This window comes from Grammomys surdaster, unplaced genomic scaffold (assembly GCF_004785775.1).
Source record: "Grammomys surdaster isolate TR1022 unplaced genomic scaffold, NIH_TR_1.0 373, whole genome shotgun sequence".
Taxonomy (NCBI): Eukaryota; Metazoa; Chordata; class Mammalia; order Rodentia; family Muridae; genus Grammomys; species Grammomys surdaster.
Window position 1 is genome coordinate 6,172,802 of NW_021604792.1, and position 25,185 is coordinate 6,197,986.

A 25,185-nucleotide genomic window follows, 5' to 3' on the forward strand; every position below is an offset into this window, starting at 1 on the left:
GTATGTGTATGCTGTGTGTATGTGTATGTGTGTATGCTGTGTGTATGTGTATGGGCCCATAAGCCACAGTGTACCTGTAGAGGTCAGAAGACTCCTGGTTGGGAGGGAGGCGTGTCAGTTTTCCTCTCTTACCACAGGGTTCCCAGGGGTCAAACTCAGGCTGTCAACCTTGGAAGCAGGCAATTTACTCACAAGGACATCTTATCTTGCCAGCCCCACCCACAGCTCTTATCTGGACCTCCATGTTCTTAAGACACCCTTGGAGTTACATACAGAAGCTCGTTTTGAAGAACATCTGGTCCAATCCCCTCATTTATATGAGGAAACCAGTACTGAGGGCACAGCAGAGCTAGAACCACACCCTAGACTTCAGGTAAGTCTGATCATCAGAGTGAGAGGATAGGTTAGCGACTCTGTGAGTAAAGAACAGGAGGCAAAAACAAACAAACAAACAAAACAAAACAACAGAAGGCTCAGAAAAGTAACGTGTAGGAAGGTCATGGCTGACAAATTCAGAACTATGTGTCCACATGCGCCCCGTCTCTAGGCCACCTGCCTTCTCCAGAGCTGCATCCCTGTTCGGATAAGTTCCCACAGAGAGTTCCAGCATCTGGCACATGGCAAACGAGGCCGAGTGCGTTCCCCTGGACTAAGTCAGCTGGGCTTTCGGCTGGGCTCCAACGGGTTCTAGGGAGCAGCTCCACCTAAGCCACCCCCAGCCCACACACTCCACCCAGATACTGCAGAATGAGACAAAAACAGACATCTGCCTTCTAGGTGTCAGGGCTTCTTTCTTACCCATGATGCCCCCCGACCCCTCAGCTTAGGCCTCCTCTGCACCCGCTTGCTCCCCGAGCTTCCCGCTCCCAGCGTTCTCTCTCCCTTCTCATGCTCTCTGCTGTCTAAGTGTACTGGCTTTAGAGCCAGCTTCTGGCCAGCCAGACCAGTCATAACAATCTCTCCTCTTCCATAGCAGCATATCGGTTTCTCAGAGTGCTTTTCTTGTCCCCTACCCCCCACCCCACCCCCACCTCCACCAACACTGTCTGTAGTCAAGGGTAGTAGCCAGTGCTCACATCCTTCATGGAAAGGCAAAGGGGAAGACCAGCTGGAGAGCTCAAATCTGTTTCCACTCAAGCCCTTAGAATTGACTGCTGAGAAAACATGCTGAGACCCACATCAGCCCTGTGGAGCAGCAGCTATGGCTGTGTGAGAGAGAAGGGAGCTACCCCACCCTCCCCCCTTCCCAACGCCTACTCCTCCATCACCCCTCACTCACAGAACTGAGAGATGCAGCAGTCAGCGCTTCTGCCCAGAAGAGGAAGACAGACTTCTGGTCTGAAGTAATTGCAGAAGTGATCGGTGTTTCCTTCATGTGACATGGAATACTGTAACTCCAGACGATGGAGCCAGAGCCGCCGTCTACCACTGTCACCTGCAGATGAGAAGACAGAGAGGATACAGCCAGTCCGTAGGAGAGCGGAGGACAGGAAGACACATGAAAGCAAACAGTAAGGCAGACATCCCAAGAGCGGGTGTAATCCTCCTCCACATTTGTGAGGCACGGTGCTCGAACACCTGACATGACACAGGGAACCACCAGATGCCAGGTCCCTTTTATACAGGGCAAGCATTTGCATGTAGTTATACATGTTCTCGTGTGTACTTAGGTCATTTTCTAGATCACCTGCAAGACCTATCGCAATGTAATGAATGTTGAATCAATAGTTGTTGCTGTACTATTTAAGAAACACTGAGAAGAAAGTCTGCAAGGGTTCAGTATAACAGTTTTGTGGCCATTTTCAGCCCATAATTGGTTAGCTTTGATCATCAACATAAAATCTAGGCTGATTGTTTTTTAAAAAACTAAAATTCTGAGTTGGGCAGTGGTGGTGCACACCTTTAATCCCAGTACTCGGGAAGTAGAAGCAATAGGATCTCTGTGAGTTCAAGGTCAGCCTGGTCTACACAAGAGAGTTCCAGGACAGCCAGGGCTACATGGAGAAAACCTACCTCAAAAAAAAAAAAAAAAGAACACAAAAATTCTCTAATTCTGCCTCTGACATTAACTGAATGAAAAATGACTCCCAGAGCATCAAACCTCCCTATACACAACAAAAGGCAAGGTGCAGAGCCAGCCCATGGTGAAGCATCCCTCAACCTGCTGCAGCACCTCTGTCTCTCAGTTCTGATCTTAGTGTTCCTGGCCTGGTACTCCTTGCTGTCTACAACATAAATCCAACCTTAAAGACCCTACCCATATTGCCTTCCTTTAGCAAAAGCCCCCCATATGCCCAGCCACTGAGTCCTGACTTCTCTGAAACCTGATTATGCTTGTATTGAAATACTACATCCATTTATGCCTACCTTTCCCTACCCAGATTTGTACAATGATTCCGCCCACCTAACTGGAAGTACAGGCTCCCGAAAGAACATGAGATTACTCTAAAAAAGCTGCTGTTTCAGATTTTAGCAATGATCTGTGAGTTTCCAATTTATCCATCTGCTGGACTGGAATTCTCTGAAGGGAAAGACCACGCATCCTGTTCTTATTCTTCCCAGTGTCCCACCCAGGGCTGGACATAGAGCTCATTCTTTCCAAAAGTTTTGATTGATTTGAGGCCTGTTTTTACCTTTTTTATCCCCTCTCCATCTTGTGTCTGCACAAAGAAGTCCAATGTCTGGTCATCGGTGAAATACCCAGGAGCGGGCTGGCTGCAGACAGACAAGGATGTAATGAACTTGTTTTAGATCATTTTAAGACAGGAAAGTTGCTCAGAACAACAGTCATGAAGAGTACTCTGCAAACCTGTGCAGGCCTTGAAGGTCCAGTTTCCAGTGAATCGTAAGATCTTGTCCCCTAAGCAGGACCAGGCTTTGTCTGGTTGTAATCAGGAGGCTGCTGCTGTTGGAATCTGGTGCCTTCACCAACTGGAGAAGCTCAACTCCATCACTACATTGAACAGAAACTCAACAGTTAGTCTCTGGTGTGGATGAGATGCCCATATCTGCTTATTTTGATGTTTGTTTGTATATTCAGTTTTCTCTTAGTGTCTGTGTGGGAGCTGGTCCCAGGACCTACTGCAGATACCAAGTTCACCTGCTCATCATCCTCACACTGAACGATACATTGTCTCCATACAACCCACATCCTCCTATGTAATGTGAACCATCTCTAGATTAGTTATAACTCTCAGTACAATGTATAAATAGTTGCAATCTACACCCTTTAGGAAATAAGGACAAGGAAAAACAGTCTACATATATTGGGCATATGCACAATTTTTTTCCAAATATTTTCAATTTGTAGAGGAGTGAATCACCAGCCCATGATAGGGACTACCAACTCTTCCTGGTTGGGAATCCTCTCTGCCTGGACCCTCTGGGGACAGTAACAGAGCCAAGGATAATGGCACAGAGTACAGACAGAGATGGGAACAAGTGGCCTGAAATTGTCATTAAGATTGGGCAATAACTCTTCATCAAATTATTTCTTTTTCTACACTACTGCAACTAATCCATCAAATTCACTAAAATAACTTGATAATACCAAAGGGGAAAATGTTATAAATGACTTGAAATTTCTGACAGAAAGGAATAAAAACAATTATTACCCAAGCCAAGAGTTATGTGGGTAAAATACATAGACCACTGCATATGACAACACAAGTTGAGAGGTAAATAAAAATTAAAATAAGATTTCATGTATCCTATTCCTGCTCGGTCACAATACAGGGAAGAGAAGTCGAAGCTTTCCTATAGCTTTCCAGCCATTTTATAAATATACACTTTAGCTGTTCTAATTCATACCATAAGTTAATATCAATCCTTACACACTAGTCAACCCAAACTCAGAGACCCCCATGGTATATGAGTCTCCAGAAGACCTCTCTGTGGCCAGAGAGCAGCCATACCTGTAAACATCAATGAGCTCAGAAAGGTTGACAGATCTGTGCTTTTCCCATTCCGGCTCTTCTATCTGCAGAGAGGGTGGTGAGCTGTCTCGATTTTGGGCCTGAACAAAAATGTCCCGCAGGGCGACAGCTCGAATATTTCCTAGTGCCACAGGAAGAGTCAACACTGAGAAGCTGGGTTTAAAAGAACTCCCCCAGGCTATCCCAGGGTGGGGTTCTGGGCGGGAGACACAGAGCAGATTCCGTGGGTCCAGCAGAGCCCACTCCAGCTGGTCCCACTTGGAGTGATGGGAAAATGATCAAGCCGATGCGGGCAGTCCCTCTCCAGAGACGGCATCAAGGGAAAGCAGAGTTAATGACCTGCAGTAGGGGAGAGGCCCTATAACAGGAGACGAAAAAGAGCCAACACCAGCAACCCCTGTCTCACAAGAGGCCAGGGTACCTACACCAGGGGAGCAGAAGCCAAAGCCAGCCCTGCTTCTTACCAAAGCCAAACAAGATGTAGACAGCTCCACTGGCAGTGATGTAAACCTGGGGACCAATCAGATTCCCCACTCCCACGACATTATACTTCACAGGTCGGCCCACAGGACGCCCTGTGCGGCCGGATACCAGCAGGAAGCACAGATCTGGCTGAAGAAAGAAAAGAAAGGCACGTATTAATAGGGGCCTTTCATTTCTGAAGGCCTCATGAGCTAAGGGCTCAGGAACACTTCCTGTAGTTGGAAAGCACAAAGCCTAACTTGCTTGCTTATGCCCCCTAGAGATAAGAAAAGGGGCAAATGTATACTCCCTGATTAGATATGTATGAAGAGTATCTTTAGGATTCTTCAGATGAGGCACAGCGGTTGCTGACTATGTCCTCACCTAAAGATCAAGAGCTAAATATAAGATACTGACACAAGGGACAGTCTTTATTCTATAACCAGTTTCTACCAGCGAGATTCAGATGATCAGCTTGATAGGGATTAGAATCACCAAGGAAACACACCTCAGGGTGTCTCTGAAGACGTTTTAGGTTTAACCAAGTAGAAAGACCAACCCTAGGATATGGGCAGCTTCATCCTATCAGCTTGGGGTCTTGACTAAATAAAAATAAAAAAATCAGGGGCTCCGAAGAAGGGTCAGCAGTTATAAGTACTTGTTGTTCAACCATGAGGACGGGTGCTCCAATCCCAGGACTTAAGTCAGGCAGCTAACAAATTCCTGCAACTGGCTCTATAGGTAGGATCAAAACACATCTGCCTCCCTAGGACGCTCACATACACACATATGTGAGCACAGGTATTCCTGTCTCCTGGCTTCCTGACTGTGGATACAATGTAACAGTGCCTGGACCTCCTGCCGCTGCCATGCTTTTCCTCCCATCCTGGCTTTTCACACTGTAAGACACAGTGAAACCTTCCTCCCCTCAGCTGATTTTGCTGAGTAGTTGATCTCAGCAACTGCTAACACACTGGTGCATGCCTGTATCAGCTAACACACTGGTGCATCCCTGTATCGGCCCATAGAATTCTCCTATAACATCAGATAGATGTCTGGCCTGGCCACTGTCAAGTTCACTCTCAAAATCAGCAACGCTTTTCTGCGAGTGGCCAGTTAGTAGATACCATAGGCCTCTCCTCTCCAGTTGTGTGGTCTCCATAGCAACTACTCTTTACTCTTATCCTAGCATGAAATCTGTCACAGGAAGAGCAGGAAATGACTATGCTCCAACAAAAATTTTATTTGGGAAAACCAACAGTGGGGAGAATTTAACTCACTGGCCATGGTTTATTAGCCTGAGCTCTAAAGACTCTCTTTTTTCATTTATTTTTATCGTAGTGTGTGTATGTGTGTGTGTGTGTGTGTGTGTGTGTGTGTGTTGACTATATGCTATGTGTGAGCAGGAGCCCTTAGAGCCCAGAAGAGGGCATCAGATCCCCATGAACTGAAGCTACAGGCAGTTGTGAGTCATGTGACATGAGTGCTAGGTACCAAGTTCCAGTGCTCTGAAAGAGCAGCAAACACAACCACTGAGTCACCTCCCAAGTCCCCTCAATAAACTGTTTGTCCTAGTTTATCATTACGGATTCTTATGGAGAAGACAGTCTGGTTTACAGCACACCCAGAAAACAATGACTTATTCCATCCACACCAGAGGGGAGTGTTTAGGGGAAGGTCATGGCACTCTGCTATTGTACAACCTAAAACATCCTTGTCAAAGACCGCACGACTAGAGTAAGTGTATTGCAGAGCAGAAACACTATATAACAAACTTAATGCCCTAAAAGGCCTTAGGTTGGAAGATGAATGAAATTTGTAAGAAGAAATCATTTTACCCATTAATTGATTATGGTGGTTTGAATATGCTTGGCCCAGGGAGTGGCACTATTAGGAGGTATGGCCTTGCTCCAATAGGTGTGGCCTTGTTGGAGGAAGTCTGTCACTATGGTGATGGCCTTTGAGACCCTTCTCCTAGCTGCCTGAGAGAGTCAGTCTTCTCCTAGAGGCCTTCAGATGAAGAAGTACAACTCTCAGCTCCTCCCGCACCATGACTGCCTGGATGTTGCTATGCTCCTGCCTTGATGATAACGGACTGAACCTCTGAACCTGTAAGCCAGCCCCAATTAAACGTTGTCCTTACAAGAGTTGCCTTGGCCATGGTGTCTGCTCACAGCAATGGAAGCCCTAATTAAGACATTGATTAATGAAAAGATATGAGCTCATTCACGGACTATAAACAAGGAGCAAATGTTAGAAAGTCTTCAGCTACAAAAAGAAATTGAACCTGCATTAAAGAAGTGATGGTATCCTCAGGTTGAGATAACCATGAACAGAGCTCTTTGCCGTGTTAAAGACTATATGGACAGATGGGGCTCGAGGGAAAAGGGACTCCCTGTCTTTGAAAGGACTGTATAAGACATGGATATTTAGCCTTTGGGGTTACGGGCTTAGTGGGACCAGGCCAACAGTCACTGGGTTTAAACTAGGTGGAGGTCAGATTCACTGCAAGATGCCAAATGGCACTGAAGCAGGAACAGAGAATGGAAGATGTGAGAATCAACACCTCCACCAACACTACAGCCCTCGAGCTGATTAGCAATGCAATGGACAACAGTCCTGAGGTGATTAGCAATGCGGTGGGGCTCACAAATCAGTGGCATTAGCATTATTAGCCTGGGGGCTTGAAAAGGGTACACACAACCATGGGTCTAGGCTCAGACTCAGACTGACACATAGTGTGACCGCAATGACTACAGGCTTCTCAGGTCCCTTCTCCATAACATTCTAGACGAGACCAGTCCCCACATACGAAAGCAGGCTCTTCTGCCAGGTCCAGCTCATACCCCTCCCAGACCTAAGGACTCCTCTACTCTTAGGTCACAGTCCTAAATATACTTATTCCCTCCCTTGTGTCTGTGGCTCACACAGTTCCTCACATTCGTCATTGCCTATAATCAAGGCAGAAGGCAGAGGTGGCCAGTAGGCACTGCCCAAATCCACTGCCTCTCCAGAATATCCCGTAACTGTCACTTTCAGACAGGAAGGAGATTGTTATATAATCCATATACTACAGCTCAAACGAATAAATTCTGCGAATCCAGCTGACCAACAGACAAGGTAGAGACAAAGAGTTAAGAGCAGGTGACTCCTCTAACAAGGGCCCTGTATTGTGGAGGACCTCACAAGCCTGGGCACCGCCCTTCAACACCACTGGGCCTAAGAAGCAGACGGGTCATTAGGACTAAGATTTCTGCTAGTCATGGTGGTTCACGCCTGAAATTCCAGTACTAGGGACAAAGACAAGATGATAAAGACGGTCAGAAGTTTAAGGCAAGCCTGAAACACGCAGTGAGACTCTGTCCCCCAAAATCTCAAACAAAAGAACCAAGCTCTCCAAATGCACAAGAATACGTGTGGTGGCCTTGCCGGGCTGTGAGACCTGGGCTCCCTCAGAAAGCGGTTCCCCACACTCTCACACTTTCAGAAAATCACTTCCTATCGCAGGAACAAAGCCCCTCCCTCCCCACTTCCTCCCCTCCCACTCATAGTAGCTAGGATACAAAGTTCAAAACCACTGTGTGAGGTGGCTGCTGGGATAGATCAGCTATTCCTGAGGTCCTGAGTTCAATTCAACAACAACCAGGTCTGATGCCCTCTTCTACCCTGCAGGTATACTTGCAGACTCATACATAAAAATTAACTATTTAAAATAAAACGCTAGGGGCTGGAGAGATGGCTCAGCAATTAAGGGCACTGGTTGCTCTTCCAGAGGTCCTGAGTTCTACTCCCAGCAACCACATGGTGGCTCACAACCATCTGTAATGGGATCCGATGCCCTCCTCTGGTGTGTCTGAAGACAGTTACAGTGTACTCACATAGAATAAATAAATCTTTAAAATAAAATAAAACACTGTGTGAATGATTACTGTATCAGGCCAACCTAGAGACTAAGCAGAGCCAGGCAAATCTGAGTCTGAGGCAGGGCTACAAAAGGAAACTGTCTCAAAAATGAAAACAAAGCAGACTGAGCCAGTGAAATTGATCTTTAAGTTAAAGGCTGGGCCAACAAGATAGATGGTTCCTCTGGATATACCTGCAGAGGACTCGAGTTTGGTTCCCAGCACCCATACGGTGGCCCGCAATGATCTGTAAGTACAGTCCAAGGGGATCTGATGCCCTCTTCTCATCTCCAGGGGCACCAGGCACACATGTGGTACACAGACATATATGTAGGCAATGTGTTTTATAAAAAGATAAGGAGAGAAGGAATATGTTTGGTGCAATCAGGTATGTGCAATCAGGTATGTGGGCAGGGGGTGCCTCTGCGGGCCCATGCTGAGGCATCCCTTCCCCCGGAGGGACCAGCCACCGGTATAGTATAGAATAGAGTTTATTCGGGGCATGGGAGGGGAGTTGAGGGGGTAGTAGAGACAGAAAAAGGCAGAGAGAGAGAGTGGTGGAGTAGAGGCCAGCTATGAGCATGTGGGAGGGGAATGGGAGGGGGGAGCAGGAGCAAGGGGACAGAGCAAGAGAGCAAGAGAAAGAGGAGAGGGCAAGCAGCCCCTTTTATAGTGAGTCTGACACACCTGGCTGTTGTCAGGTAACTGTGGGGCAGAGCCTAGACTAAATGCCAACAGGTAAAGCATCCATATGTACAATAAAATACATACAGCTTTTTGTTGTTTTGTTTTGTTTTTCAAGACTGGGTTTCCTCTGTATATTCCTGGCTGTCCTTGAACTCACAGAGATCTACCTGCGTCTGCCTCCCGAGTGCTGAGATTAAAGGCATGCACCACAACCACCCAGCTGCATATAGCTTAAATTTAATTTGCAAGCCAGTCATGGTGGCACATGCCTTTAATCCTAGTACTTTGGAAGACAGAGGCATGCAAATCTAGGTGAGTTTGAGGCCAGCCAGGGCTACATAGTGAGATTCTGTCTCAAAAAACAAACAAAAATTTTTTTTTTTTTTTGGTATTTCGAGACAGGGTTTCTCTGTATAGCACTGGCTGTCCTGGAACTCACTCTGTAGACCAGGCTGGCCTCGAACTCAGAAATCCGCCTGCCTCTGCCTCCCAAGTGCTGGGATTAAAGGCATGCGCCACCACCGCCCGGCCAAACAAAAATTTTAATTGAGATAACTACTCATTAATTTGATCTTTGCTGAGACTAGAGAGAAGGCTTTATTTCATCTGTGTGCCAAGCAGCTGCTCCACCGTGACTGAGCCAAGGCTTTGAGAGGCCTCTGTCCTGGAATCAAAGTTTATCTTTCTTGGGGGGGGGGGGGAGGGAGGAAATTAAAACACTGCATTACTGTGGCATACTAGACAGACTAGAACTTATCAAGCAGTCCAGGCTGTCCTCGAACTTACAGCAATCCCCCTGCCTCAGCTTCTAAGTGCTGGAATTATAGATATGAGTTAACACATCCACACTGAAAGTCTGATTAGTTTATGTAGAGGGAGGTCCCAATTGCTGGATGGAAGGTACAGGTGGGACTTCCAGGTCCCAGGAGGAAAAGGAGACAGACGTAAGGAAGGAGAGTGGTGGTTCTGCCATGCTTTGGAGGAAGAAGGGCACAGCAATCATGTGAAGCCTCAGGGGGCAGCTAGGGCCTGTGGCCTCCGCTATGGGTAGGTGGCCCAAGATGTTTGGCAGGGGCTAGGTGGAACAAGCCACTAAGTTTAGGGCAGGAGGAGAAACGGAGATAATAAATTGGTAAGGGCACACTTTTCCAGGCGGGGATAATCTGCGCCCAGCAACTGTGCCTAGTAGGCAAGTTAAAAGGTAACAGAGCTGTGTGTGTGTCTTTAATCTGAGGATTCAAGGGTCTTGGGAGTGGCTGGTAACCCGACCCCTTCCGAAGCAAAGAAGGGTAGACTGAGAAGCCGGTTAGGGCTGGAGGCAGCAGATCCCGGAGCTAAGACTGGTATAGCAAAAGGAGAGCAGGGAGGGGCCAGAGCTCTGTCCAATCCTGGAAAAGGTGGTAGCGATTTTTAAAACTACACGCCACAAGTTTAGACAAGTCTCAGTGTGCAAGCCAGCGTCACCTGGAACTTTCAAACCTATTGTGTGCTGCGATTACAAAGGGTAAGCGCTTGTGATTTTGTTGTTGTTGCTGCTGCTGTTGTTGTTGTAGGGTCTTGTGGGGAAAATTTAAGAAGGCCGCCACAGCGGCTTCCGCCGCCCTGGCGGGTCCCACATTAGGGAGGGAGATCCTATGGTTCCAGTGGCCTCAGGGCCTTGGCGGCGGCAGGCCCCAGTAACACGAGGAAGTCCTTGGTTCCAAAAAGATTTATTGTCATGGCGGATAATAGATGGATCTAGGCGTACCCCCCCAAAAACTCAGGGCAGTCCCGAGTTATATAGGGAGGGAGAAAGGGGGAGGATTGGGGGAGGATCTGGGGGAGGCATGTTTAATTTGCTCTGCCCTCTGGCCTTCATTAGTATGTAAATCCCTAGGGCTAGAGGCCTATAGCCTGGCCTATGTGACTCTATGGAGACCGTGACTGCTTTTCAGGATCCTGGATGATGGGGGGGACCGAACTCCTGCCGGTTCTCACGCAGAATTCCACGAGAATCTCGGGGTTCTAGGCACCTGCTCAACCATGACCCAGGATACCCTTACACAGTCCCACAGGGTCTCACCACACATGTGTCAGGCTAATCTCAAACTCACTGATGTCCTCACAGATGACGAACTTCTGATCCTCCTGCCTCTATTTCCTGAGTACAGGAGTATTACCGCCACACCTGGTTTATACATTTCAGAGGACCAAGCAAGGGCTTCATGCATGCTAAACCATCACACTGCCAACTAAGCTGTATCCAAAACTTGCCTCTTACGGGCCTTCTAACCATCCATCCTGTTGCTCTACAATTGAGGTAAATTTTAAATACATGCAATACAGTAAAGCTAACATTCCGTTTAGCTTTGGCGTAGAAGGCATGCAGTTTTCTAGGGACTTAATTTGTTAGCTCTAATTTTCATAAGTAGTCTACAGGAAGAGATAACACTTTCTCATTTAGACATGTGAAGGGACTAGAACGTGGATAGGATACAATTTGCCCTGAGTCACAAAGATGCAGAGTGGTACAGAAGGAACTTACACACAAGCCATCCGCCTCCAGAGCTCTCCTAAACCACAGTCCTCAGAACCACAGTGTATCATACGAAATGAATTTGGAATATTCTTGGTTCACTTAACCTCACCAAGAGAACCTATTTCGGGCTAAACCATTGCAACAACAAGGTCCTACACAGCACTTACAATAACCATCACTAGGGACCGTACCTGCGATTCTCCAATGGTCAGCACCACCAGATCTCTGACCCCATCTTCATCCAGGTCTGGCAGCACCACAACCGGAGCGGCCAAGGTACCGTTGGACAGATCGTTTGGGTTTAGAGTCCAGAGGACTTTCCCTAGGGAAGGAGACAGAGGTAGACCATAACTTCCACTTTCTGTCTCAGCAAAAGGCGGGTGCAGCATTCCTGAGCCAGAAGAGGAAACTCGACGGACGGCTGGACAGGAGGCAGCAGCTTCCCCCTACATCTTCCCATTAGCTTTTGTCTGATGACAAAGAGAGCAGGAAGTGGGATCTGAAATCCTCAAACATCTGGCTACACAAGCATGTAATAACTTCACATCTGGATGTTAGTTTATTTACTTATTGTCTTATTTTATGTGTGTGACTGCTTTGCCTGCGTGTACGCCTGTGCACTGCGTGTGTACTGATGTCCCGGAAAGTCAGCAGTGGGCATCAGAACCCCTGTAACTGGAGTTACAACTGGTTGTAACTGCCCTGTGTTGCTGGGACCTGAAGCCAGGTCCTCTGTAAGAGTAGCCAGTGCTCTTAACCATTGAGCCGTCTCTTCAGCCCTACACATCTGGATTTTGTATATCACATAGAGACGTCTATGTCCTCCTGGCAAGTAAGAGCTCACTCTACTAGGCCTGTGGAATATGTCTGTCACAAGGCATTGCAGGCACTAAGGAGCCCATGCCAGAGAAACTGCAGAAGGCTTCCACGGACTTCAGTCCTGAGGTAGGACGGTAAGTGCACACTGAGGATTTGTTTTAAAGATAGACACTCATATATCTCAGGTTGGCCTTGAACTCACTATGTACCCAAGGGTGACCTTGAACTTCTGATCCTATTTCTACCTCTTAAATGAGTGCTGAGATTAGAGGCCTGCACCATTATGCCCAGTTTATGTGGTGCTGGGAATCAAACTGGGGGCTTGGTGCATGCTAAGGAATCTCTCTACAAATCGGGGTGTATGTCTGTGTGTGTGTGTGTGTGTATGTGTGTGTGTGTGTGTGTGTGTGTAATACATAATCTTTCCCCACTCAGAGGTACCCCACTAGACAATCACACCTATAACTCCAGCACTTGGGAGGCTGAGGCAGGAGGATCTTATGAATTCAAGGTCTGGGGTATAGTGTAAAACCATGTCTCAAAAAGGAGGGAACAAAATTAAAGCACCCCATTACAGTACCTCTGATGTGGGAAGGATGTTACTATTCAACTTCTCTTGAGACTACGGCCCATAAAATATATTATATTATTATATTATATTATATTATATTATATTATATTATATTATATGGAGATATCTTTTTCATACTAGACTCATGTTCATCACAGTAGGCCTGTGGATAAAACAGGAAAGAATCTAATAGGCCATAGCAACACAAGACTGAGAGTCTTTTCCCTAGCATCCAGCCAGGACCCAGGTTCACAAACAAACCAGCATAACTCAAAGACAAAGAGGTGACACTCCTGTCACTTGCTGTACAAAGACCAGAGCAGAGACACTATTTACAACCCAGGCCCCTAGGCAGTGTCTGTTTGAGTAAGAGTTTATTTAGCCCTGTCTTATCACCAAACAGGTTGCAACAAGAATCTACTTACTCCACCCTTCCCAGCCCCTTGTCTCTTACCCTTCTGAACCAGAGTAACAAAGCAGTTTCCAGCCTGCCAGAGGATGAACATCTTCCCCCTCCCTTTTCCCCCTCAAGGGTGCTCAAATCCAACACTGAGGCTCACAGAGGCAGCACTCTGCACGCTCAAGGCCACTCTTTACCTGACGTCGCATTGAATGCACTGAGCATCTTTCGAGTCCCTGTCACGAGGCAGATGGTTTTGGCCACGCTTCCTGGTATCAGATCTAAGCATGTGACATCTTGAGCCTCCTCTGGGAGGGGACTGGACCACAGTGTGCTGCCATTCATCCCCGAAAGGCACACAAGATCGGCGGTCGGTTGTGAGCCACCACCTGAAGGCAAGTAAGAGAAGTGAGGGAGGTGTGGAAGAAAAGAGTGGGGGAGGAGCGAGAAAGCCAACCATGAACGAGAGGTGGGCGGTGAAGGAGCAGCTCCCACTCGTGTGCCCACATCCTTCCCGTGGTTTCTGACAAGGTGTGAACACAGAACTTGTCATCTTGCCCACCTCACATCTCGTGTAGAACAAGTGTAAGACCAGCCGCTGTGGGCTCCTCTAAACTGCCTCACCGTGTCTCCATTTTGGCACCTTCCCTAACGCATCTGTTCACCTGTCTGCCACCTTAGCCCACACCAAACAGTGGCATCCTTACGGAGAGACAGCAATATCTGAATCCCAGCATCTCATGAGATGCCTGCTACATAGAGCAGCCCAGTTGTTTGCTCAGGGGTAAGGGTAGCAAAGTGGGTGGGGAAAGGTATCTGCTGCCAAGGACGGAGACCTGAGTTCAGTCTCCAGGCCCCAGCACTATTCCAGTATTCCCGCACAGGAGAAACAGGAGAAGGAGAGAATCAACTCCTAAAAGTTCTTGAGTGCAACAGCCTGGAAGTCAGGCTTCCACATGTGTTGTTACACGCATGTGTGCACACAACACACACACATAAACACACACACGCTAAATAAATAAATGTAATTTAAAAATCAAAAGAAAAGGACAGGAGCAAAATCCAGAACAGCGTGTACTAGTTGTTGAGGGGAAACAACAGAGCACAGCACACAGAAAGCTCCTAATGGTGGTTATTGTTGTGGTTTGGGTGAGACATGTCCCCAACAGTCTCTGGTATCTGAACACTCGGCCCCTGGTTGGTGGTATCATTAGGACATTATGGAACCTTTAAGATATGAAGCTTTGCTGGAGGACGTATGTCACCAAGGGAGGGAGGGCTTTGAGAACTCATTGCCAAAAAGAAACTCTTTTGTAAATTGTTTTGGGTCATGGTATTTTGTCACAGGCAGAAGCAACTAATATAGTTACATTGTTACTTTTACGACCTGTGGGCAAATCCTGTTTGTCTACACAGTATCCAAACCTTCAGTCTTGTCACTATGCATCTTGATATGGAACAAAACAGGTAAAATACCAAACAACTTCAGCATCTCTAACCTTACTTCAAAGGTACATGAGTCACAGACCAGGAAAAGGCTACTATCACATGAAGGTCTACTCCAAAGCCAGAAGCTTTCCCTGTCACAGAGTTTCATCTGTACATCCAACATGCTTCTGAAAGGTGTTTCAGTGAAAGTGTATCTACCTGGACACTCACTCTGGGCCTAAAGGATTAAAACACACTTGCTAGGATTTCTTCCCATTCCGGGTAGGGTTCTTACATCAGCTGACATACCGTAGTCATGACCAGTTAAGCAGATATTGCAGGCAAATGAGGGCCCTGTGTAGCTATCATGGAAATGAGGCATTTTTCCTTATTTGTTGTTGTTTAGGTTTTTGGGAGTTTGGGGGGTATTGTTGTTGTTGGTTGGCTGGTTGGTTGATTGTCATGTGTAAGCTACGGAGTCTTTAATAAACAGACTATTGACAGAGATGTGTCAGTGTTAGTAATCTGTTAAACTCCACCTCCACAGTCACCTGGCAACAGCCAGGTATGCTCCTCCCCAGAGTTACCTGGCAACAGGCAGGTAGCCCTGCCCACTATAAAAGGGGCTGCTTGGCCCCTCCTCTCTCTCTTGGTCCTGAGACCCCGCCTGCAGGTTGCCATCTCCCCTCCCCCCTTCCCTTCCCCCTCTCTCCACGTGGTCATGGCCGGCCTCTACCCTCTCTACTCTTCTCTCTCTCCTCCCGCTCTCCCACTCTCTTAATAAACCTCCCCTCATGGAACCCGCTAGTCTGCTGTGATCTGTTACAAGCTGCGCTTGACCTTTTAGCCAGGGTGTAGGACCCCACTAGTGTCAGTAAAGGCCCTCAAAGCTGTTAATGTTCCCAGGGACAAAGGAGGACAAAAAAGAAAGTCCTGCTTGAGACCAGCTCTGACCAGTGGTCAAGTTCATTGCCGCCCTGCTCTAACCCCAGCTGCAAGGAAGCAGGGAAGTGAGCGGCTTGCCTCAGTCTCTCTCACAAAGGCTAGGGAGCTGGTAAACATCCTCCATGTTGTCTAGCCTTCCCAAGGAGGACAAACCTGGGGAATTCAACTGAAAGGGGAAAGGAAGGCCACCAGCACACTCATCTGTGTGCAAAGATGTGAGTGATGACTAGCCCCGTAAGGATGGGGAGAGCAGGGTAGAAGCAATGTTCACTATAACCAGGGACAGTGGAAAACTGGCTGGGGAGATGACTCATTGGCAAAGTGTTTGCTACAAAAGCAAGAAAGCCTCCGTTCGATCTCCAGAACCCACAGAAAAAGCCTGGAGAGGTGGCACAGTCTTGTCATCGAAGTGCTAAGGAGGCAGACAGGCAGCTTCTGCAGGTTGCTAGCCAGATCCAGGCCAGTTCGAGAAGCTGTCTCAAAACATAATTTGGACAGTGTTGAGGGTTGGTCTGGCGCTGCGATGTATTCAAACGCTAAATACCGGTCCCTAAGATCTGGTTGCCCCCACTACGTCCAACTAGCAGATTCTCTCATACCCCAAGTGATGCTTCGTAAACATTGCTCCCCAGTTTAAAGCCACTGGTTAAATAAAAGTGGCTACAGCCAATTACCAGGGAGAACAGAAGTAGGTGGAGTTTTCAGTTACTGAGCTGGGGTCACAGGTAGAGACAAAAAAGGAGAAAGAAAAGGAGGAGGAAGAAGAGGAGGAGGAAGAAGAAGAGAACAAGTCTCCATTAGATGTATCAGATCAGCAGCACTTGGCCGAGTGAAATGCCCCCTGAGGACAGGCTGATAGAGCAGAAATAACCCAGTAAGACCCAAACAGCAAGTACTTGGGGAGCTCAGCTGGGGAATTAACAGTCTAGCATTTAAACAAACAGATTAGGGCTAATCCCCCAGTAATTGTGCTAAACTGATTAAATAAATCCATAGGACTCTGCCTCAATTATTGGGAGCCTGGTCAGGTCATATTAATAACTCATAGAGTTTATTAAAATCCATTTACAGGACAGTTCCTAAGCAATGACACCTGAGGCTGTCTCTGCCTCCCCTCGCACCAGACACACACACACACACACACACACACACACATCTAATTACTAAGGCTGTCACTACAAACTATGGGCAAGTCACTTCTCAGAACTGATTTGTTTCTTCGCTGACCTAGGTGGCCACTCAAAGTCCCTCCAGCTAGGACTCAGTCTCCTTCCTTCTTTCCTTCCTTCCTTCCTTCTTTCTTTCTTTCTTTTGGTGTGTGTCCAGGGAGGGGTACACTTTGAGACTGGGTCCCTCTTAACACTGGCTGTTCTGGAATTCAGTATGTAGAGCAGGCTAGCCTCAAATTCACAGAAACTGGCCTGCCTCCACCTTCTGAGTGCTGGAACTAAGGGTGTGCATGTGCACCACGGTTTCCTGGAACGATCTTTTATTTTGATATAATCTTTACTGACATCAGGACAATTCTGATGAGGCAGATTATGCATGGAGACCTACAGCCACCTGTCCTCTGCAGACCTTGTGCACTGACTACTGCTTTCTTATGGGCTGATGGTTCTCCTGTGGCAGCCTCCAGAAGCCGAATCACTTACCTCCTTCGGTCCCGTTCCTGGTTGTCACAAAGGTGAGAAGCACGTCCCGCAGGCCATCCCTATTCACGTCAGCCAACTCCAGGGGAGACAGGTCCCCGCCTGGCGTACACATAATGAAACAAAAAGGGCCTGAGCCAGTTACCACAGACTAGTTCTTTTCTGCCAGGTTAGAAAGAAGACAGATGCAAATGCTGCCAGCACCCCTCCCAGCCCAGGTGGCCTGCATGTTCCCAGACCAGACTGCAGAGATATGCATCTCCCCTGACGCCTGGCCAGAGCCCTGAGCGTTATACATATTGCAAACAGAGACAGGCTCTGAAAGGAGGGGACAGTAAGTCAGCTTGACAAGAGATTGCAAGACCTAAGGAATGGTAATGTATGGAATTCCCTGGGGTTTCTGGCCACATTAGATAAAATGTAGTGAAATAACCACAACTCAGAAATGCTATGGTGCACTAAGGAACTTGCTTCCCAGACCAGAGGCCCAGGAAGGGTGCAGCCTAGCAAGGCAAATTGATTATAGATAAACAGCCCCACCCCCACAGCAAAGGCTGCAGAACCTGACTTCTGGAACCTTGTTCTGGCACCACCATGGCACCACCCACCAGAGTCAAGGCCAAAATAGCCACCAGGGCTGGGGGGCAGGGGGGGACAGCTGGGACTGCCATCCCACCTGCAGTGGAGAGGGAAGTCTGAAGCTCTACCCACCCAGCCCTGCCCTTCCTCCTCAGGAGGCAGCAGAGGCCTGTGCAGAGCAGAGGTAAGGGAGGGCTGACATCTCTGTGAGCTCAAAACCTTGGTCCCCACAGTGAGTTCCAAGCCAGCCAAGGCTACAGTGAGACCCTGTCTCAAAAAACAAACTCACTAAACTAAACTAAACTAAATGAGATCAAAACCAAAACTACTCGGAGGGAAACTTGAGTGTACTAACATATGAAAATGTACAGATTCGTTTCTTAAAATCCCGCAACTCACCTCCTTGGGAGCCCAGGCGCCGGCTCCAAGTGCTATGCAGGTCTCTGGGAGGGCAGGGGATGAGGAAGGCGCAGAGGAGCACCAGAACCATGGAGATCACCAGTGTCAGCAGGAAGACAGATGTGCGCACATAGGACACCAGGGAAGAGGTGGCCTTCTGCTCCAGACCTCCAAGGGGTTCCGAGGGGAAACCCTCTGGGGTGACTTCTGAAAGATGTGGCTTTGCAGCCCCAGCCACATCTGCATCTGAGTCAGGCTCTGGCAGGTCTCCCAGGGCACTCTTCCCGTTTTTGACCCCTCCGTTCTTCTGTTGCAAGTTAAGCACGAGATCATCTTCGCTCTCATCACTGTCGGCCTGGGTGAGGGGGTCGTACTCGCCAAGGTCTGGGCTCTTCTTCCCTGGAAAGACAGACAGAGATGGAAGCAAAATTACAACAACAAACCAAGCTTTACATCATGTATACTGTAGTGGCCTTCTGTATAATTAGGTGGCAGGGGAGGGGGTCAGAGGGAGTCCATTGTTCTAGAATTATTGTCTTTCAGGGTGAAGAAAATTGAAAAAGTAAAACACATTGTGTTAACCAAAATAAGCCAGACCTGGACAGACGCATGCTGCATGTTCTCCCATGTGGGAGCTGAGACAATAATCATGAGAACAAGAGAGCCAGGCAGAATGGCTCACGCCTTTACTCTCAATGCTTGTGAAGCTAAAACAGAATTGCCCTGAGTTTGAGGCTAGCCTGGGCTACAAAACAAGATCCTAACTCATGGACTAGTGATATGGTTTGGTTGGTGAAGGCAGTTCTTGCCAGTCCTGAGACCTGAGTTCAGTCCCCAGGGTCCACATGATGGGAGGAAGACACTCACTTCCATGAGCTGTCATCTGACCTCACTCCCATGCTGTGATGGTTTGTATATGCTAGGACCAGGGAGTGGCACTATTAGAAGGTGTGGCCTTGTTGGAGTAGGTGTTTCACTGTGGATGTGGGCTTTAAGACCCTACTCCTGGCTGCCTGGAAGTCAGTATTCTGCTAGCAGCCTTCAGATGAAGATGTAGAACTGTCAGCTCCTCCTGCACCATGCCTGCCTAGACGTTGCCATGTTCCTGTCTTGATGATAATGGACTGAACCTCTGAACCTGTAAGCCAGCCCCAATTAAATGTTGTCCTTATAAGAGCTGCCTTGGGGTGGGGGTGGAGGTGAACTATTCTTTAAAAAAAAAAAAAAAAAGAAAGAAAAATTAAAAAAAAAAAAGAGTTGCCTTGGTCATGGTGTCTGTTCACAGCAGTAAAACCCTAAAAAGACACATGTATATACATATAGTTTTTTAAATGTAACAATAAAAAAATCCTGTCCCCAAAACACATAAAAGGAGGCAGGGGTACATATCAGCTTAAGATGAAATGCTGGCCTAGCATGCACAAAGCCCTGGGTTTGTCCCACCACCACATAAAACAGGCATGGTGGTGAATGCCTCTTATTCTGACACTTGGGAAATAGCAGCAGAATCTGAAATTCAAGGTCATCCTCAGCTTAGTGTGACGCCAGTTTGCTACATAAGAGATTCTTGGTTTATTAAACAAAGGAGGAGCTAGAGATACGGCTCAGTGGTTACGAGCACTGCTTGTCCAGAGAACCTAGGTTTGATTCCCAGCACCTACAAGGTGGCTCACAACTAGGTGTAACTCTAGTTTTAGGGGATCTGCAGCCGTCTTCTGACCTCCTTGGGCACCAGACATGCATTTAGTACACGGGCCTACAGATATGCAAAACACCCATACACATAAAATAAACACTTTTCTTGTAAGAAAAGAACAGAGTTACCAGCTCCAGTTGGATAGGAAAATGACTTCCAACGTTCTATAGCACAATCCATAACTATGGTTGTTCCTGTGGGTTCCAGGGATTGAACTCAGGTTACTGGTCTTGGTGGCAAGCACTTTTACCTGTAGAAGCATCTTGTCAGCCCAAATATCGATACTTCTTATTAGCTTCTTATTTGATTGAATGTCACTAACAAAGATGGTCATGGCTTTAATTTTTTAAATTTTTACTCATTTGTTCATGTGCATATGCATGTATTCATCTATAAATTTGAGACAGGAACTCACTATTAGCCCAGGCTGTTTGAGCCTGTTACCCTCCTACCTCAGCCTCCCCGATCCTAGGATTATATGCGCACACCCCCACAGTCAGCTCTAGGCTCTGGCTCTTGAGTCAACTTTCCTTACACCTAGTCTGTTCCCGAGTTAGATTTTCTCAGAGCCATGAGGCGTGATTGTTCCTGATAAACTTCTAGAACAATTCTCTTCTGTAATGCTGTCTTTCACAGAGTGCCTACAGTTTCCATGTTGTTTCTATGGAAACAAGTTAGCAAGTTGAATACTACATGCCAGCTAAAGAGGTTCAACAGAACCTCACTTCTTAGAACTGTCCTGTGATTTGAATATCCTTTAAGAACAGCTTTCTGTAAAGGTGGAAAGACTGCTATTCTGAGCATGCATCCTGGGAGAGGTGGCAGTCCCCAGGAACACAGAGGTGGCAGATGGCCTGCACCCTGCTTCTACATAGACTCCGAATTGATTCTAAAGGATAAATTACAGAGAGGCTTGGGTGCATGCCCACACCGACTCCTGGCTCTCGGTGCAATGACCTGCACCCTCGTGTCAGACTATGGCCGAGAAAAAGTTTCCTCTTTGGAAACCACCTGACAAGCTAGGACTAATGAGAACTACTGTTAAACCTTTAACTCAGACGAATTAAAAGGGGAAAGGCAGTCCAGCTAGTGCTGAGGAAGAATTCCTGGTACAGGTCTCTGTCTTGCTGATGCCGCTCAGGACATTACTTCTGTGTGCATAATACACAAAGCAAAACAGGAAAGCAGACACGGAGACCAGCTATAGAGTGGTGACATGGAGTGTAGCGCTTAGCACTTGTGTAATAAATTGCTCATTAAACAGCTTCCCACAGGATCACTGTACAGCATTTAGCACTTTCCAAAAACACACCCTACACCAGGTAATGTGGTAATCAACTAACTAGGACTCTCTCTTTATTTTCCTTGTCAAAGCTAATCATTATGTACAGCAAACATCAAACTTGATGTTTTGTTTATTTTCAAGTTGGGTCTCTCTTACCCTGTGCCTTGACTTTCTAAATGCTGAGGTGATAGTTGTGTGCCATCATGCTTAGCTTGGACTTGATTCCCCACCCCATCCCACTCCACTGTGTGTGTGTGTGCGCGCGCACACACACACATTTATCTCTGTGAGAAATATAGAGATCAGAGGTCAAGTTTTGGTATCTCCCTCTCATTTTTTGAGACATGGTCTCTTACTAACAACTGAGCTGATCATTTTGGGCTAGAATAGCTGGCCAGCAAACTCCCAGGATCTTCCTATCTCAGACTCTAAGCACACTGGAGGCAGAGACAAAAAGATGGAGGACCAAAACAAAATTGAGGCTAGCCTAGTTTACATATTGAGTTCTAGGCCAACTGAGACAACATGGTAAGCTCATAACCATCTGTAACTTCAGTCCCTGCAGGTCTTATGTCCTCCCCTGGCCTCCATAGGCACTGCATGCATGTGCTAAACAAACAAACATACATACATACATACATACATACATACAGTCTTAGTCAGGGTTTCTATTCCTGTACAAAATATCATGACCAAGAAGCAAGTTGGGGAGGAAAGGGTTTATTCAGCTAACACTTCCACATTGCTGTTCATCACCAAAGGAAGTCAAGACTGGAACTCAAGCAGGTCAGGAAGCAGGAGCTGATGCAGAGGCCATGGAGGGATGTTACTTACTGGCTTGCTTCCCCTGGCTTGCTCAGCTTGCTTTCTTATAGAACTCAAGACTACCAGCCCAGAGATGGCACCACCCACAATGGGCTGGGCCCATCTTTGATCACTAATTGAGAAAATGCCTTACAGCTGGATCTCATGGAGGCATTTCCTCAAAGGAGGCTCCTTTCTCTGTGATAACTCCAACTTGTGTCAAGTTGACACACAAAACCAGCCAGTACACATACATGTAGGTAAAACACACGTGCACATAAAAGAAAGTTTTTAAAAGCAAAGAAGTGGCTGGAAAGATAGCACATCAGTTAAGTGTACTGGCTGCCCTTCCAGGTTTAACTCCCAGCAAGTGCATGGTAAATCACAACTGTAATTCTGTAATTTCAGTTCCAGAGGTTTCAATGCTATCTTTTGACCTCTGAGAGAGCCGGGCACACATGTGGTTCACAGACATACATGAAAACAAAACACCCACATACATAAAATACATAACTTTTTCCCAACACAAGGTTTCTCTGTGTAGCCCTAGCTGTTCTGAAAGACCTGCTGTGTGTCTATAGACCACACTGGCCTCAAACTCAGAGATCCACCTGCCTCTGCCTCTAGATTGCTAGGATTAAAGGTATGTGCCACCACTGTCCAGCCTGATAAATAAATTAAAAAAAAAAATACTCCTGACAATCAAGAAAACATATCAAATCTTGAAATCCTGGGGTGAAATTTAAAAGTTCATATAGTCCCTGTTTCAAACTGTGTCTCCTTTTAAACATCCAGCAAGGCAGTCACGTGGCACCCAGCTGAATGTGACCCCTGGTCTCTGTCTACCACTTGGGAGGCCAAGACAGGAGCAGCAGGAGGTCAAGGTCAGCTTCAGCTACACAGTGAGTTCACACAAGCTTGGGCTACATCAAGTATTCTCTTACTAAATGAAAAGGATTCAGCTGTTCTCGATGTAAGCAGCAGTTTTGATCACTTGCTGGCTATGTGTGTCCTTTCTTATTTTTTTAAGATTTATTTATTTACTATATTTATGAGTGCACTGTAGCTGTCGTCAGACAGACCAGAAGAGGGCATCCAATCTCATTACAGATGGTTGTGAGCCACCATGTGGTTGCTGGGACTTGAACTCAAGACTTCTGGAAGAGCAGTTGGTGCTCTTAACTGCTGAGCCATCTCTCCAGCCCCATGTGTGTCCTTTCTTTTCTTAACTCTTTAGGGCCCCAATTCTCCATTTATAGACTATGATAATTATCATTCATATCTCCTGATTGTTGTGAGGCTTAGGTAAGGGCCATACAGATGGCACTCAGTGCCTGGCTTATGGTCATAATCAATTTGACCCTCTATTGTTATTGCCTAAACATGTCAACAGCCTTTCCCCAGCCTTCTCGTCTCCAGGTTAGACCCTTCCCCCCCACCCCATCTTCTTTAGCCCATGACTTGAAGGAAGAGCTTCGGGTGACCCTTCTCTGCACACAATGTAGCATGCCCATACTTTTAAAAGTAGGTTTTCTGGAACTGAAGGAAATGCAAGGGTGTGGTCTGGCCGCAGACAGGACAAGACCATGCCATCAGACTCCAGATAATTCACTGTTTCAGTAAATGGTGGTAGCTTTCTTGGCAGCTGCACACAATAATCCTCCTAAAGGTTCCATGGATTCTGAACCACCCTCAGGCTACCCTATCTATTGCCTTACCCCTGGATTTTGAGCACCAAGTGAAACGTTTAGCAGCAGTGTCTACTTCACTCAATCTTGGCAGTCTCTGCCTCCCTCCCAGGGTTCCCAAAGAAACACAAGAGCCCAACTGAAACCACTGACAAGACCCAGTAAACAGACAACCGGAGGCTGTTTACTTCTACCATGAATCTTATGCTGTGCTGGGAAGGAAAAGGCCCTGGCAACACGGGCTACAGAAATGCAGACAATTTCATGAATTTATAAAAACTAATTAGTGGGTGTTCTTCTGTAGGAATACACACTTGTAATTAATAATGTCCTGGGAGGTGATTCTGGCATTGAACCTTCCTTAGAACCAGAAGAGAGGAGGGAGAAAGAAAAAGAATAAGAAGAGGGAGAGGGAGGGGAAAGGAAACCAATGAGAACGCAGTACATTACCAATACACAATGTATGGACAATTGCTGCTGGATTCAAAATATTCTATCTCCTGCAGTAACAGGAGATACAGGCATCAGTCCTTGAACAAGAAACAGAATCCACAGAATTGATGGTGATGATCATGATGATGATGATGGTGATGATGATGACGATACTGTGTCGAGAATTTAAAATGTCTCAACTGCCTACCATCCTCAGCATGGACCCAAACATCTCGGGTGTCTTAATTCATCAAATTCTCATGACAACACTATACGAGGGGTCTAATACCTATGTTATCGACAAAAGAATTGAAACACAGAGGTAATTTGCCTAAGACCACAGAACCTAGAGAGAAGCAAAACCCAGGACTGACACCCAGGCATCGGAGTATAGAGCCCACTTGTCCTAACTGATAAGACCCTTCCTTGTCTCATGAATATGTAAACCAATCAATAATTTTATCCCTGAAAAAATTAGAGTCTAGGGACACAGAAACATCTATAAGCCCTGTCTCACAGAACATGACAAAAAGCAGAAGCGGGAAAACAAGAGAAAGTAGGGGTGATGCTCTCTACAAGATGCAAGCCACCCAGTGTTAGAAAGTAACTCCAGAAAGGGGAAAACAAAAAAAAAAGTAACTCCAGGCACCTTCAGTCCTGATTGCTTTGACAGACAGAGACCAGCTGAGAGACAGAAACCAGACAATAACTCAGAGGATTTGATACAAAAATATCACTAAACTGTACAAAAATAACCATAATCTTGGTTGGAAAACTTAACCTGCCCTAGGATGAAACTGTTAGCAACTAGAGCACAAACTGGGAAACTAGGAGAGTGCTTGTCTGGCAAGCACAAGGCCCCACACAAAGCCAGGACAGCCACACACATCTGCAGTCCTTGCACTTCAAGTTGAAGCAGGAGGATCAGAGCCCTCAACTGGAAAATGTGTCACAGGCCAGCCTGGGCTACATAAGATCCCGTCTCA

At 46.8% G+C, this 25,185-nt stretch overlaps 1 protein-coding gene across 3 annotated transcripts in view; it reads right to left on the reverse strand.

Moving 5' to 3' along the window:
- Positions 1–25,185, reverse strand: part of Fam234b (family with sequence similarity 234 member B) — a 39,295-nt gene that overhangs the window by 7,498 nt on the left and 6,612 nt on the right. For 2 of the 3 annotated variants that reach the window (XM_028781054.1, XM_028781056.1), the window contains exons 2-10: positions 18,295–18,693; positions 17,320–17,448; positions 13,492–13,683; positions 11,696–11,826; positions 4,400–4,547; positions 3,915–4,056; positions 2,810–2,953; positions 2,634–2,715; positions 1,280–1,435 (exon numbers count right to left, since the gene is read on the reverse strand). In XM_028781054.1, coding sequence (XP_028636887.1) covers positions 1,280–1,435; positions 2,634–2,715; positions 2,810–2,953; positions 3,915–4,056; positions 4,400–4,547; positions 11,696–11,826; positions 13,492–13,683; positions 17,320–17,448; positions 18,295–18,693 — 1,523 coding nt within the window. The remainder of the gene's footprint in view (positions 1–1,279; positions 1,436–2,633; positions 2,716–2,809; positions 2,954–3,914; positions 4,057–4,399; positions 4,548–11,695; positions 11,827–13,491; positions 13,684–17,319; positions 17,449–18,294; positions 18,694–25,185) is intronic. The other variant, XM_028781055.1, reaches the window with a different exon arrangement.